This window comes from Chiloscyllium plagiosum, unplaced genomic scaffold (assembly GCF_037043375.1).
Source record: "Chiloscyllium plagiosum isolate Xiang-an unplaced genomic scaffold, Cpla_swu_hap1 HiC_scaffold_39, whole genome shotgun sequence".
Classification (NCBI taxonomy): Eukaryota; Metazoa; Chordata; class Chondrichthyes; order Orectolobiformes; family Hemiscylliidae; genus Chiloscyllium; species Chiloscyllium plagiosum.
The window spans coordinates 8990788-9006973 of NW_028270177.1; the positions used below are offsets into that span (position 1 = coordinate 8990788).

General features: G+C 47.1%; 1 protein-coding gene across 2 annotated transcripts in view; it reads left to right on the forward strand.

Moving 5' to 3' along the window:
• The window catches only part of coro2ba (coronin, actin binding protein, 2Ba), a 206533-nt gene that overhangs the window by 118541 nt on the left and 71806 nt on the right, over nt 1-16186 (forward strand). For both annotated transcript variants that reach the window (XM_087981465.1, XM_087981466.1), the window contains exon 2: nt 10998-11198. In XM_087981465.1, coding sequence (XP_087837591.1) covers nt 10998-11198 — 201 coding nt within the window. The remainder of the gene's footprint in view (nt 1-10997; nt 11199-16186) is intronic.

The window sequence follows — 16186 nt, forward strand, 5'->3', positions numbered from 1 at the left end:
TATTCCTCACCCAGAGACCAGTGAGTATTCCCCACTCAGAGCCCAGTGAGTATTCCTCACACAGAGACCAGTGAGTATTCTTCACTCAGAGACCAGTGAGTATTTTCCACTCAGATACCAGGGAGTACAGTGAGTACTCCCCACCCAGAGACCAGTGAGTATTCCTCACCCAGAGACCAGTGAGTATTTTCCACTCAGATACCAGTGAGTATTCCCCACCCAGAGACCAGTGAGTATTCCGCACACAGAGACCAGTGAGTATTCCACACCCAGAGACCAGTGAGTATTCACCACCCAGAGACCGGTGAGTATTCCCCACCCAGAGATCAGTGAGTATTCCTGATCAGAGACCAGTGAGTTTTCCCCACTCAGAGACCAGTGAGTATTCACCACCCAGAGATCAGTGAGTATTCCTGACTCAGAGATCAGTGAGTCTTCCCCACTCAGAGACCGGGGAGTATTCACCACCCAGAGATCAGTGAGTATTCCCCACTCAGAGACCGGGGAGTATTCACCACCCAGAGATCAGTGAGTATTCACCACTGAGAGACCGGTGAGTATTCCCCACTCAGAGAATGGTGAGTATTCCCCACTCAGAGTCCAGTGAGTATTATCCACACAGAGACCGGTGAGTATTCCCCACACAGAGACCAGTGAGTATTCCCCACTCTGAGACCGGTGAGTATTCCCCACTCAGAGTCCAGTGAGTATTATCCACTCAGAGACCAGTGTGTATTCCCCAATCAGAGACTAGTGAGTATTCCCCACACAGAGACCAATGAGTATTCTCCACTCAGAGACCAGTGAGTGTACCTCACCCAGAGTCCAGTGAGTATTATCCACTCAGAGACCAATGAGTATTCCCCACCCAGAGACCAGTGAGTATTCCCCACTCAGAGACCAGTGAGTATTCCCCACCCAGAGACCAGTGAGTATTCCCCACCCAGAGACCAGTGAGTATTTCGCGCTCAGAGACTGGTGAGTATTCACCACACAGAGACCAGTGAGTATTCTTCATTCAGAGACCAGTGAGTATTCCCCGCTCAGAGACCAGTGAGTATTCCCCACACAAAGACCAGTGAGTATTCCACACACAGAGTCCAGTGAGTATTCCCCGCTCAGAAACCAGTGAGTATTCCTCACACAGAGACCAGTGAGTATTCCCCACCCAGAGACCAGTGAATATTCCCCACTCAGAGGCTGGTGAGTATTCCCCACTCAGAGACCAGTGAGTATTCCCCACTCAGAGTCCAGTGAGTATTCCCCACACAGAGACCAGTGCGTATTCCTCACACAGAGACCAGTGAGTATTCCCCACTCAGAGTCCAGTGAGTATTATCCACTCAGAGACCAGTGAGTATTCCCCACACAGAGACCGGTGAGTATTCCCTGCATGTGGCCAAGGTTGGCACCTTTTTAGTGAACATGTGTACGCTCACAGCTGCTTCTGACCGAAACAAAGAGGATAATGAAGACACTGTAGCCAGTGACAGTGAGATTCATGTCAATGGATAATGCTTCTTGTGTACTGTCTCGGGTAAGGAACTGCTCATTTGCAATGTGCCGGGTTGAGTGATGGGGATCAGATCTATGAAGTGTTCTTGTGAAACCGGCCCTTTGGCGAGGCCTGCACTTGCCTGTTGCTGTTTTTGGCTGTTCTGAATTCGCAGGAAGAGTGGGACTGTTGTTTCTCTCGGGGGCTGCCTCATTCATGCAGGAAGAAACTCTCTGAGTTTGTTGTGTCGAGTGTCAGGTCAGCCTGTCAGCACAAAACTGTGTGTCCAACAAAAGCAGATCCCAGGGAATTGAGAATCCCCAGCATTGAATGGAAAAGAATGGGTCTCACCCCTCCCTGCTGAAGTGATCTAATGTAGCCGTAAATCACGAGGAGCGAGGTCATCTCCGAACAAACAGGACTTCACATTTTGCATAACTGTGAGAAAGAACAGTCACGGTAGAGGAGGCCATTTTCAAAACAAAATACATGGCTAATTTCTTATTTTCTTTGACTGCCAAATAACTTCTCCTCCTTGCACAGCTGGAGGAGAGTTTCTAACATCTGCTGGAAGTAATTTTTTCATGAGGTCTTTTTTTGATCTGAGTTTCTGTCTCTCCCCTCCCCACCCCCACCTCTAGTAAGCCGGGAGACTGTAATTGTGAGACCCTCCAGTTGTGTGAGCACCATGTAGCATGAGGTACCCTTTAATCGTCATGATACCAGAGCAAGCCTCACCTTATTTTCCAGGCTGGGAATGCATCCCCCATTATTTAGAGTTGCTTGGTCATACAGAATATTGTTTAAAGAGAGGTGTGTTCCTAAACTTTTGTCTTTGTCTTCTGTTCACTGGGACGAATGCAAAAATACCCAATTTCAATTGATCATTCTGGTGGAGTAGTGGACAGTGTGGAAGAATGTTACAGGTTGCAGGGGAACTTGGATAAATTGCAGAATTGGGCTGAGAGGTGGCAAATGGAGTTCAATGCAGCTAAATGTGACGTAATGCACTTTGGGAAGACTAACAGGAAGGCAGGGTACTGGGTCGATGGAAAGATTCTTGGTAGTGTGGATGTACAGAGGGATCTTGGAGTCCATGTACATAGATCCCTGAAAGTTGCCACCCAGGTGGATAGTGCTGTTAAGAAGGCATATGGTTTCATTCATAGAGGGATTGAGTTCCGGAACCGCAATATCATGCTGCAACTGTACAAAACGCTGATGCGGCCACACTTAGAATATTGTGTACAGTTCTGGTCCCCATATTTCAGGAATGATGTGAAAGCATTGGAAAAGGTGCAGAGGAGATTTACCAGGATGTTGCCTGGTCTGGAGGGAAGGTCTTATGAGGAAAGACTAAGAGATTTGGATCTGTTCTCATTGGAAAGAAGAAGGCTAAGAGGGGATTTGATAGCGACATACAAGATGATCAGACGATTAGATAGGGTAGACAGTGAAAGTCTTTTTCTTAGGATGATGATGTCAGCTTGTACGAGGGGGCATAACTACAAATTGAGGGGTGATAGATTCAAGACAGATGTCAGAGGCAGGTTCTTTACGCAGAGAGTGGTAAGGGTGTGGAATGCCCTACCTGCTAATGTAGTTAACTCAGCCACATTAGGGAGATTTAAACAATCCTTAGATAAGCACATGCATGATGATGGGATAGTGTAGGGGGACGAGCTGAGAATAATTCACAGGTCAGCGCAACATCGAGGGCCGAAGGGCCTGTTCTGCGCTGTATTGTTCTATGTTCTATGATATGCAACAGCAGGAAGTTCCAATGAGGGGTCACTGGACTCACCACGTTAAATCTGTTTCTCTCACCACTGATGCTGCTGAGTTTCTCCAGCATTTGCAGTTTTTAAAATTTTATTATAAGGTCAGAGTCACACGGCGCAGAAACAGACCCTTCAGCCCAACACGTCCATGCCAACCAGGTTTCCTAAACTAAACAAGTCCCATTTGCCAGCACTTGGCCCATGTCCCTCTGAACCCTTCCTATCCAGATGTCTTTTAAATGCTGTAATTGTACCAGCCTCCACCACTTCCTCCCGCAGCTCATTCCATACACACATGAAAATGTTCCCCCTTATGTCCTTTTTAAATCTTTCCCTTCACACCTCAAACCTGTGCCCTCTAGTTTTGGACTCCCCCACCCTGGAAAAAAGATCTTGACTATTCACCCTATCCATTCCCCTCATGATTTGATAAACCTCTATAAGTTCACCCCTCAGCCTCCAACTCTCCAGGGAAAAGCAGCTCCAGCAGAAAGTTTATAAGTTGATTAGTTTATAAGTTGACTCTGATTTGTTGAGTATTGGTTTCTCTATAGCAATGTGAATCTATAGAGCGCCCAAGTTCCATAGCAACACCTCAGCCAATCAGTGATCACCCTCATGTCGTCCAAATTGTTGTGACGGTTTGAAATTTGGCATTCTTGCATTTGTCTTGACTGAGTACGAGATGAAAAGCTTCAGAATCCTATCTCTCCTTTCAACTACCATTATTCCTTGAACCATGTGTTACACTTAACTGACAAATGAAAAGCAAACATTATGTTCAGGAGCTGATTTAGCAGATGAAGGTGTCCTGTGATCTTGTCTATTTATCTCAATGTCATCCATGAGTGAATGGAAGCTAACAGGTTACACATTGAAATCTGCCAGACCATTTTGTGAGCAGCCAGGGCTCAGTTTGTAGTATAATTAGCTGGTTCACAATTGGTGGAATGTTTATTTCTGTAAAGCTTTCTTCTTGCTGCTGAGATAAAAGATTGTGGGTTCAAGTGCCACTGCAGAATGTTGAGCCTATATCCCGCACTGACAGTCCTGGTGTAGTACTCAGGATGTGATGTTGGAAGTGTAACTTACAGATGAGACATTAACCTGATACCTCAAGACAGAAAAGATCCCATAGAGTCATAGAGATGTACAGCACAGAAACAGACCCTTCGGTCCAACTCATCCATGCCAACTAGACATCCCAACCTAATCTACTCCCACCTGCCAGCATTTTCCCATATCCCTCTCAACCCTTCCTATTCATGTACCCATCCAGAAGCCTTTTAAATGTTGTCATTGTCCACCACTTCCTCTAGTAGCTTGTTCCTGAAGAAATGTAGAGGGTTTTCCCCAGTGTCCTGATTAATATTTATCTCTCAGCCAACATCATAAAAATATCTGGTGTAATCACTGTGTGTCTATATTGGCTGTTACATATCAAAGAATCCCTACAGTGTGGAAACAGGCCCTTCAGCCCAACAAATCCACACCAACCCTCCAAAGAGTAACCCACCCAGACCCATTCCCCTGCCCTATATTTACCTCTGACTAATACACCTAACCTACACATCCCTGAACACCGTGGGCAATTTAGTCTGGCCAATTCACCTAACCTGCACATCTTTGGATTGTGGAAGAAAACCCACACAAGTAGTTGCCCGAGGCTGAAATCGAACTTAGGTCCCTGGCGCTGTGAGGCAGTAGTGCTAACCACTGAGCCAATGTACTGCCCCCCCTACTGTAAAGATGATAAAAACTTGACTTTAATACTGAAATGGTTTTGAATAGAAAGAACACTGGCCTGTAAAGGCTGCAGCAATCCCTTGATCACAGGTTGGTCAAGTCTGGAAAAAAGATAGTATGAACCAAAACTGCAGTTTATCAGATGCCGCTAAAGTGTTGCAGGTGTTTTTATTTCCACCCTTTAGTGAATTTTCATTGTATTGAAAGTTATAACCTCACCTCCAATGATTGAACCTGAACAAGTACAACTTCCACAGGTCGATTACCCAAAACCAGCTCATCTCTCAAGAAGCACTTTGTGGCCGAACACTAGAGATGGATTTGTGACTGGTACTAGCGAGATAAAGGCTTCTCTCAGTCTCTCGCGAAGGAAGAAAAATGCCCCGTGACATAACTGATCTTTAAAAGAAACACCAGAACACTGAGAGCTCAAAGGACACCTGGATTCTTCATTCCAGCTGAAGACTGGGCTCCAATTAAACAACTGGGTGTCTTGGGAATGAGACTCTAACCCAAGAACTTTAAACTAGAGAGTTCTTTCATCTATTGTACCAGGCACTATCTCCTCTTAGGTAAAAACAATGACTGTAGATGCTGGAAACCAGATTCTGGATTAGTGGTGCTGGAAGAGCACAGGCAGCATCCAAGGAGCTTCGAAATCGACGTTTCGGGCAAAAGCCCTTCATCAGGACTCCTCTTAGCCTTGTGCCCACGTGTATCTGCCTGATGTTGTCTCTTTATCTGCTAACTGCAATGAAATGATAATCAAATTGCTCTTTCTGTCAATCAGGAGAGCCCTGTAATTGGCTCCTGGCTGGTACAGTAGGCGTTGAGTAGTTACGTTTTTATTAGGCAGAGGTATGGCCTTGTGCAGAAAAGAATTGTCGGCTGTTGCTAACTAAAAGAGGTTAAATGACTGGATCTGATTCACTCCTTGAATTGCCCATGGCCAATCCACCCAAACCTGCACATCTTCAGTCTGTGGGAGGAATCCCTTGCAGACACTGGGAGAATGTACAAGCTCCACACAGACAGTGTCCCGAAACTGGAATCGAACCGGGGTCCCTGGTGCTGAGAGGCAGCAGTGCTAACCCCCCCCCCCACTCCCCCAACTTTATCACTTGCATCACCCTGCACTTCCAAAATTACATTAACTGCAAAACACATTGGGGTGCCTTGATGATGTGAGATACACTTTGGAACTTTTTTAAAAATTTCCATTTGCTGCAAGAGAAGGGATAGCTGATGCAGTGAGATAAACATATTGGGGTGGCACGGTGGCTCAGTGGTTAGCACTGCTACCTCACAGCACCAGGGACCCCGGTTCGATTCCAGTTTCGGGACACTGTCTGTGTGAAGTTTGTACATTCTCCCCATGTCTGCGTGGGTTTCCTCCCACAGATGTGCAGGTTAGGTGGATTGGCCGTGGGAAATTGCCTGTAGTGTCTAGGGATGTGCAGGATCGACTGTAGTAAATGCAGGGTTATGGGGATAGGATCATGGACTGGGTCAGTGCAGACATGATGGGCTGAATGGGCTCTCTCTGCACTGTAGAGATGCTATGATTCAAATAAAGCTCCTGAGGCATTGTCTAATCTAGTAGATACTTGGTGACTGATGTACAGCTTTAATCTCACATGGGATTCCAACAGTATTAAGAGTCATGAGAGCGATGCATAAACTTCAATGTCTCATCTCAGAGATTAGATTAATGCCTTGAAATCATTAAACAAAAATTGCAATAAATGGTCATCCCATCCTGACTCACTTTAGGGAGTTTTGTTCTGGTGATGCTGATTATTCACCCCCTCAACTCTGAGATTCAGTGCCATCACCATGGATACACGGGCAGGAATCACATGGTGCTCACTTGGCCTCAGTGCAGATGATGCTATAAAGTGTTGAAAACTTGACCAACCCGTGGTCAAGGGATTGCTGCAGCCTTTACAAGCCAGTGTTCTTCCTTTCCCAGAACCATTTCAGTCTCAGGTATTAAAGTCAGATATAAAATACCGTCCAATTTTTATCGTCTTTACAGTAGGATATGCAACAGCCGATACATATACAGTGATAACAACAGATAATCCATTTTTATGATGTAGATTGTGGGATAAATATTGATCAGAACACTAGGGAGAACCCCTCTACGTTTCTTCAGGAATGAGCTGCCAGAGGAAATGATGGACAATTACAACATTCACTTGCAGCAAATCTCTGGGCTGATTATAATGTCCTCTTATCTATCAGAGGTGGATTTTTTTGAAATTAAGTGGTAAGTGTTTCTGCCTGGGGGGGGGGGGAGCCCACTGGTCAGGTTTTCTAAAAAAATATTCATTCACGCGATGAGGGCTGGCTAGGTCAGCATTTGTTATCTGTTCCAGAGGGCAGGTAAGAGTCAACAACATTGCTATGGGTCTGGAGTTACACGTAGGCCAGACCAGGTAAGGATGGCAGATTTCCTTCCATAAAAGGACATTAGTGAACCAGATGGGTTTTTCCAACAATTGGCAATCATCAGACTTTTAAGTCCAGACATTTATTGAATTCAAATTCCACCATCTACCATAGCAGGATTTGAACCCTGGTACCCCAGACATTACTGGAGTCTCTGGATTATTAGTCTAGCAATAATACCGTTAGGCCATCATCACCTCTTACACAATTATATGCTTCTCTGATCATTACATAAACATAAACACAAGTTAAAAAAAATTTCCTAGCGGGGCAGTAAGGATTCCTCTTGAGGGTTAGCCGGGAGATTTGGGAAGGCTGTGCCAACAGGAGGCCATCACCGCCAAAGGAAGGCAGTCTGGGCTCCACAGGAGGTCAGTACCCATGGTTGACTCAAGAGAGGGTTACAAGGGAACAGAGGACCTGCTGACCTTAACCAGGGTGTGTCTCATTCTTTCCTTGATGTTTCATGTCTCTGAGAGTGTGAGCTGGCATTGTGAGGTTACCACTGGAGACGTGCCAGATTGAGTCAATGTCTGCCACTTCATTGCAGCGACCAGTGTTGCACAATTGGCACCACAGTGGCACTACCTCTCACCCATATGCCAGGGTTCACTCTGAAAGCACAAAGGAGCTCAAACACCTGGCCGTGCTGCACTATCACCTCACTGACCTCATCACGACCTAGAGAATGTACCCTTCAGGTAGCTTTCCATCTGAACGGACATGGGACAAGGACACAGCCATAAACTTGGCTTCTGGACCAACAGCTCTCAGGGACACACATTGCAGAATGCTTTGTTGTTTCTCATTGACTTTAACTCATTAGTGACACTAAGCCACATTCCATTGAGAACCCTCTAACTCAGAACTGTCCTCCCCACCAAACCACATTGGTATTAGTAACACACTGAGCCAATCACAGCTCTAAGGGTTGCCATCTCTCTCTGTATCTATGCGTGCAGACACAGTGTTGTCATGCCCTTGTCACTGTATCTTTGCCTGTAAGGGTAAGGATGAGCATGTTACATATGAATGTGCCCAGGTGCATGAACATGAGGCTCTTGACCTTCTTCAGGGAGCAGGTTGATGAGGTGCTGGGATAGCAGGGGGAAGGGGCTAAAGGCTGGGTTGGATATCTCTAACTGTCCAACAGGAACACCTCCAATCAGATCAAGCAGCTGTATGTCACTGAGACCTTCAGTCAAGGTGGTAGCTCCTGCCTCTAACAACTCTCCTTACATTGTTCTACACAGCCTCCAGATTCGAAAAGAAAGAAATATAGAATCCCTACAGTGTGGAAACAGGCCATTCGGCCCAACAAGTCCACACCGACCCTCTGAAGAGTAACCACCCCTACCCTATTACTCTACACTTACCCCTGAGACTGGAGAAACTGGGAATTTGCTTTCCTTGGTACAGAGAAGGTCATTATGATATTGAATAGGGCTGTTCAATATTAAGGAGAAAGTGAGGTCTGCAGATGCTGGAGATCAGAGATGGAAATGTGTTGCTGGAAAAACGCAGCATTTCCATCTCTGTTCAATATTAAGGCAGGTTTGAGACCCATTTTCATGAACAGAAGGACAAGTAACCACAGGACAAAGTTCATGGTGATTATGACAGAAATAGGCAGCATGAGGGAAGACATTTCTAAGCCATGTATTGTGTTCCCATGTCCATTGACTAAAAAGGTGAATGGAATATTTAATCATCGTTTTCAAAAGGAAATCAGATAAATATTTGAAATGATAGAAAATTACTGGGGCCTTGCTGTACAAGCTTTGGTACTGTAGTTTAGAAAATTATAACAAAGACTACACTTGTAAGTGTTGGCTGTAAAAGGATTTGGCGTGATTTGAATGATGTGATGTAAATTCTTGTATTTATTGATCTATTGAGCTAAATGTTCTGTCTTGCTTTCAACCTAGTTCACATCTGAACGTGTGGCACATTTGTTACAGATATTTTCTAAACAACCTGGTGGCTCAGTGGTTAGCACTGCTGCCTCACAGCACCCAGGTTCGAATCCAGCCTCGGGTGACTGTGTCTGTGGAATTTGCACATTCTCCCCGTGTCTGTGTGGGTTTCCTCTGGGTGCTCTGGTTTCCTCCCACAGTCCAAAAGGATGTGCAGGTTAGGGTGAATTTGTCTTGCTAATTTACCAATAGTACGCAGAGATGTGTAGGGTAAAGAAGAGCGCACTGTCCACACACCACCCCCCAGGTCTCTCTCTCTAACAGCCCCTTGGATCTGCCTCTAAAGAGGAACAATCCTGAACCTCAGAGATGACCATGTCAGTGCCTTCCTCCCTGTCCTTCCCCAGCCTCGGGGGTATCACCTACATGGGTGATCCTATCAGAGTCAGCTCAGGGTCACAGACATGGGGCCACAGCCAGGAGGAGGGTGGAGCTCACACTCTTCAAAGGGTCAACTTCTACTGCCCATGTGCCAAGACCTTCACCTGAGAGGCATGGATACACCAACTGATTGGCTGGGTGAGGTGCTATTGCCCATTGAGGGGGAAGAGGAGTGTCAGACCGGGACCCGTGGGGAAGCCGTCCTGGGATATTCCAGAGGTGCCTGGTTGTCTCCCTCTGTATTTCCAGCCCCTGCCCAGCCAGACGGAGCCCTCTCTAGGAGGCCACCAGAAGGTGCCCACCAATACCATCTGAGACAATCAGGCAAAGCAGTCAACATGTTTCCTCACGCTCAGTCACAGATGCCAAGTAGCAGTCAGCCACCAGATTAGGAAGAGGAAGAGTAGACAACACGGCAGTCTCATTGGGTGCACAGATGTCAACCTGCTGTCCAGCTCCACACTTGACACAAATATAGCACTTTGTACGGCAGTCTGCAGTGGCCCATTTCACTGCGGTGAAGTGTTGGGCTATTTAAGATTTCCCTGACGTTGTCCTTATGGGTACTGATCACTGTGCCAGCTCACACGTAGGCAAAATGTGCAAACCATATTGATGCTGTCCTCCCAGCTGCCCTCTGGAAAGCTCTGGAATGTTTGGAATTTGGCAGCCTATCAGCTTGGGGTATTCCCTCTCTCTCTCTCTCTCTCTGTCTCTGTAATAGACAAACAACCCTTACATATTGAAACCCAGTTCCCATATTATCCTGCATCATTCCTGTTCCTCTGTTTGTGTTGAAACAGATATCTTGAAGTTTATTAGCAGCTATTTATGGTATCACAGACACACTCAGTTTAGGTTCTGTCCTTGCTGACTGACTACTCTGAGAGAGTGGGAGGCAGTAAGGACTGCAGAAGTCAGAGTCAATAGATGTGAAGCCTGAAATGTTGTGTTTCCTGCTCCTTGGATGCTGTCTGACCTGCTGTGCTCTTCCAGCTCCACATCTACTGACTCTGAAAGAGTGACCTTTAATACTGGAAGGTTGTGGGTCCGTAATTGTCTTAAACTGCGCAGTCTGGTACCGATGTAAGAATGTGATAGATGCCCGGCCCCTACCCCTGGGGGAGATTTCCATTAACACCATCGCTTCTGCTTCCTTTCCAGATGTCATGGCGCCCACAGTACCGCAACTCCAAGTTCCGGAATGTCTACGGCAAGGCCGCCAGCCGAGAACACTGCTTCGACGGCATCTCCATCACCAAGAACGTTCATGACAACCACTTCTGTGCCATCAACCCCAGGTTCCTCGCCATCGTCACCGAGAGCGCTGGCGGAGGATCCTTCCTCGTCATTCCTCTGGAGCAGGTAGGAAGTGTTTCCAACGGCAACCCACAGCCCATGGTAACCCCCTTGCCCCCCACCCCGGCCCTGGCACGGGCACCACGACGCTGCAAATGGTGCGTCTGCTGTCTCAGAGCTCCTCCCATCGATACCGCCATCCCACTCCACCCCTTGGCAAAACGCAACAATCAATAAATGAACAAAACAGGGAGCGACTCGGAAAAACTCATGCAAACAGGGGCATTGGGGCTGCCTAAGTGGTGCTGTCCATCGGAAATGGGGCATCGGGGCTGCCTAAGTGGTGCTGTCCATCGGAAACGGGGCATCGGGGCTGCCTAAGTGGTGCTGTCCATGGGAAACAGGGGCATCGGGGCTGCAGCTTCTGTTAGAGGGATTCGTGCAGCAACAGAGTTAGGAGGGGGCTGAGTGGGTGGGGAGGGAGGCGTGGGGGAAGGGAGCGAGGTGCTGTTTGTGGGATCTTGCTATGCAGTGATTGGCTGCATTGCCATTGGAGGAGCAGTCTTTGCCACCTGTAGAGGGGCCCAGTTGTGAAACAGGCTCCGTGTTTGTGGGAGCGAGCGAGTTTATTCTTTTTTTTAAAAAGATTTTTGAACCTATTTTCCGAACCATCCTGCTGTCACGTATCTCTGGACCAGGTAGGGCATAAACCTGGTCTCCCAGTCCAGGAGTGTGGACGCTACCACGTCATCACGGGAGTCCCTCCCAGTATGTGATCTACCATGAGGCAGGGAGAATAGACACTGATGTGAATAGACTTTTGCTGAAGGGGGCAACAGATATTTCAGCTTTGAGAGTAATTAGGGATGGACAGAAAATACTGACCTAGCCAACAACACCCACAGCCCGTACACAGGTCAGGAGGAGGTGGGGGGGGGGATTAAAAATGCTGAGATTTCTGTTTTACCTTCTCCCCCCCCCAGCCATGTCTCTGTTCCAGATCGCTGGGGAGTTCAGGGTGAAGCCACGACCAGATGGACAGCGGGCTAACTGATGGCCGGCTCAGTCCAGCTGGAACTCTGCTGTCTCACCTCCCCCCCTCTGCCCCCACTGCCCCCACTGCCCCATGCAAGTGAGCGTGGGGAGGTCGTGAGGGTGTTATACAGCAGTTCAGGGGCACAACTATCAGCACTGGTTCACGTGATGATGTGGGAACACACATCCTGCAGTGAGAACCAAAGGACCAGGGAGCTCAGGCAGGTGGGGTTTAGTGAGAAGGTCGGTGACTAGATGGAAGGAAAGAGGCTGAAATCAGTGCTGAGATAGGTCAGGGGAGGAGACACACATTTTAATTAAGTGCTTTGTGGATTTATCAGGAGCAGGAGATCATAGAGATGGACAGCACAGAATGCTTCGGTCCAACTTGTCCATGCTGACTAGATATCCCAACCTATTCTAGCCTCGTTTCCCAGCACTTGGCCCATATCCCACTAAACCCTTCCTATACATGTCCCCATCCAGATGCCTTTTAAATGTTGTTATTGTACCAGCCTCCACCACTTCCTCTGGCAGCTCATTCCATACACGTACCACCCTCTGTGTGAAAATGTTGCCCCTTGGGTCTCTTTTATATCTTTCCTCTCTCACCCTAAACCTATGCCCTCTAGTTCTGGAGTCCCCCACCCCAGGTGGGACGGTTCTTGGGGGTATTTGGATTCAGACCAGCAACAGATCATATTAAGCGGCAGGCTAGAGGGGCAGAGTAGCCTGGTCTCACTCTCCTGGTCAGTATCGTCACTGTAACTTCCATTTCTTTTCAAGCCAACTGGGTGAAGAGAGACAGGTGACAGATAGATTACCCTACTTTTGAACTGGCATGAGGTTGAGAGAGTTCTGAAGAAGGGTCATTCGACCCCCAAACATTAGCTCTGTTTCTCTCTGCAGATGCTGCCAGACCTGCAGAGTTTCTCCAACACTCTGTTTTTGTTTGAGAGAGTTCCAACTTTGGAGCAAGTGTTGGTTTTACAGGCAACACCGCCACCCAGTGGAAGAACTATAAATAACAGTTGCACAGCATTTGCTCTCAGATCTCAATGGACTTGGAGCCATTACGCTTCCAAGTCAAGAAATATGGGTAGAAAAGAACTTTACATATTTCCCGGCTAATTTATTATAAAATATTTTCCCCTATTTATACTTTCTGGACAGAACTAACTTTAATGCTGTAAAACTAGTCTCCATTGATCAACATATTTACAGGCTGAGTGACAGGGGAGTGAGAGGTTCTGGATACCTTTTTCAAATGGCCATCACGGAAATGATGAACTGAATGGCCACCCTCAGCTCTGTGGTTTTAGAAGCTAGGCATCTGCTAGACTTGGTTTTCTTTTAGTAAGGAAGGACAGAAACTGCATTTACATAGCGCCCTTCACAACTTCAGGATAGCTCAAACAATTTACAACCAATGAAGTTCTTTTGAAGCAAAATCTGTGTTAAAATTGTGGAAGATGTATATAACCTCCTCCCTGTTCCCTGCTGGTTGCAGCTCTCCCTTTGAACTTGTGCTGAATTAGGTGAAGCACATCACTGCCGACCAGTCCACTACCGGCCTTTCAGATGTAACGGCTGTGCCTGAATTTTTAAAATTTGCTCATTCAGTGTTTCCCTGATTCCCTTCAGTGTGGAAATAGACCCTTCGGCCCAACAAGTCCACACCGACCCTCCAAAGAGTAACCCACCTTCATTTCCCTACATTTACCCCTGACTACTGCATCTAACACTATAGGCAATTTAACTTGGCCAATTCACCTAACCTGCTCATTTTTCTACCCAGAGGGCAGTTAAGCGCCATTGCTGTGGGTCTGGAGTCACACGTGGGCCAGATTGGGTAAGGCTGGCAGTTCCTTACCTCGGGGACATTAGTGAACCAGAGGGGCCTTCCCTACAATCAGCACATGGTCATTATTAGACTCCTAATTTTATCAAGTTCACATTCCACAATCTCCTGTGGCAGGTTTCGAACCCAGGTCCCTGGGACATTACCTGGGTCCCTTCATTAGCAGCCCATGAGGCCATCACCTCCTAAGTGTACTGCTGTCCTTCCTCTGACCCTACAGGGAACCCCTGACCTCACGTCCCATATCAGAGTCTACAAGGACCCTACTCATTGCAAAACCGCACTCCCTACACCCCGTCTCTACAGACACACAGATTTGCTGCTCTCCTGCTGCTCTCGTCCCTAAAGAGTGATTTTTCAGAGGTATGAGCATTTGATAGAAATGTAAAGTACCTGACCCCACCCCCCTCCCCCTCCTCCCACTGGCGTCCTGTGTGATTATTTCGAGGGGGTGTGGGGTGAGGGGCGTATGGAGAGAGTTCCTCAACACGCATCAAATATTAAGCACACAATCTGGCCAATGATTGTGGGATCTTGCTGTGCCTACATTGGGTGCCACGTTTCCTACTCACAAACAAGTGACAGGACTGCAGAAGAAATGTAAAGCGTCCTAGGACTTCTGGTATTTGTCAAAGGCGCTTGCTAAATGTACAACTTTATTTTCTGTCCAGGCAATCATTAATCCTACCCAGTGTGAGAAACCCATTTCCTCAATGTTTTATTGTTTGTAAATTTCCTTTTCATTTTTCTCTCCCGCTGCCCTGAACTGTGCCAGCAGGTTGAGATGGGCAGTGAGTACCAAGCTGCCCCTCATGTGGGTGACACAATCCAGCCTAATTCAGAATGTCGTGTCCCTCTCAGTTACAGTCTGGGAGTCTGAGGGAATGCTGCACTGTTTTGGAAGCAACATTAAACTGACCCCCAAATATCCTCAAAGACAAATGGAAAAGATCCTGAAACAGTGGGGTGGACAACAGTGGCTCAGCAGTGCTGCCTCACAGCGCCAGGGACCCGGGTTCAATTTCACCCTCAGTGTGGAGTTTACACCTTCTCCCCGTGTCTGCATGGAGTTCCTCCACAATAGAAAGAAATGCAGGTTAGGTGGATTAGCCACACTAAATTGTCCCACAGTGTGAATGGTACATGGATTAGCCACACAAAATTGCCCCATAGTGTGCAGGGTAGATGGATTAGCCACACTAAATTGCCCCACAGTGTGTGGGGTAGATTGATTAGCCACACTAAATTTCCCCATAGTGTGCGGGGGAGATGGAATGGCTACACTAAAATGTCCCATAGTGTGTAGGGTAGATTGATTAGCCACACTAAATTGCCCCATAGTGTGCGGGGGAGATGGAATGGCCACACTAAAATGCCCCATAGTGTGTAGGGTAGATGGATTAGCCACACTAAATTGCCCCATGGTGTGCAATGTAGGTAGATTAGCCACACTAAATTGCCACATAGTGTGCAGGGTAGATGGATTAGCCACATTAAATTGTCCCATAGTGTGCAGGGTAGATGGATTAGCCACAATGAATTGTCCCATAGTGTGCAGGGTAGATGGATTAGCCACAATGAATTGTCCCATAGTGTGAATGGTAGAACGATTAGCCACACTAAATTGTCCCATAGTGTGCAGGGTAGATGGATGAGCCACACTAAATTGTCCCATAGTGTGCAGGGTAGGTGGATTAGCCACACTAAATTGTCCCACATTGTGAATGGTACATGGATTAGCCACACTAAATTGCCCCATAGTGTGCAGGGTAGATGGATTAGCCACACTAAATTGTCCCATAGTGTGCAGGGTAGATGGATTAGCCACAATAAATTGTCCCATAGTGTGAATGGTAGAACGATTAGCCACACTAAATTGTCCCATAGTGTGCAGGGTAGATGGATGAGCCACACTAAATTGTCCCACAGTGTGAATGGTAGATGGATTAGCCACATTAAGTTGCCACATAGTGTGCAGGGTAGATGGATTAGCCACACTAAATTGTCCCATAGTGTGCAGGGTAGGAGGATTAGCCAGACTAAATTGTCCCATGTTGTGCAGGGTAGGTGGATTAGCCACACTTAGTTGTCCCACAGCGTGAATGGTACATGGATTAGCCACACTAAATTGCCCCATAGTGTGCAGGGTAGGTGGATT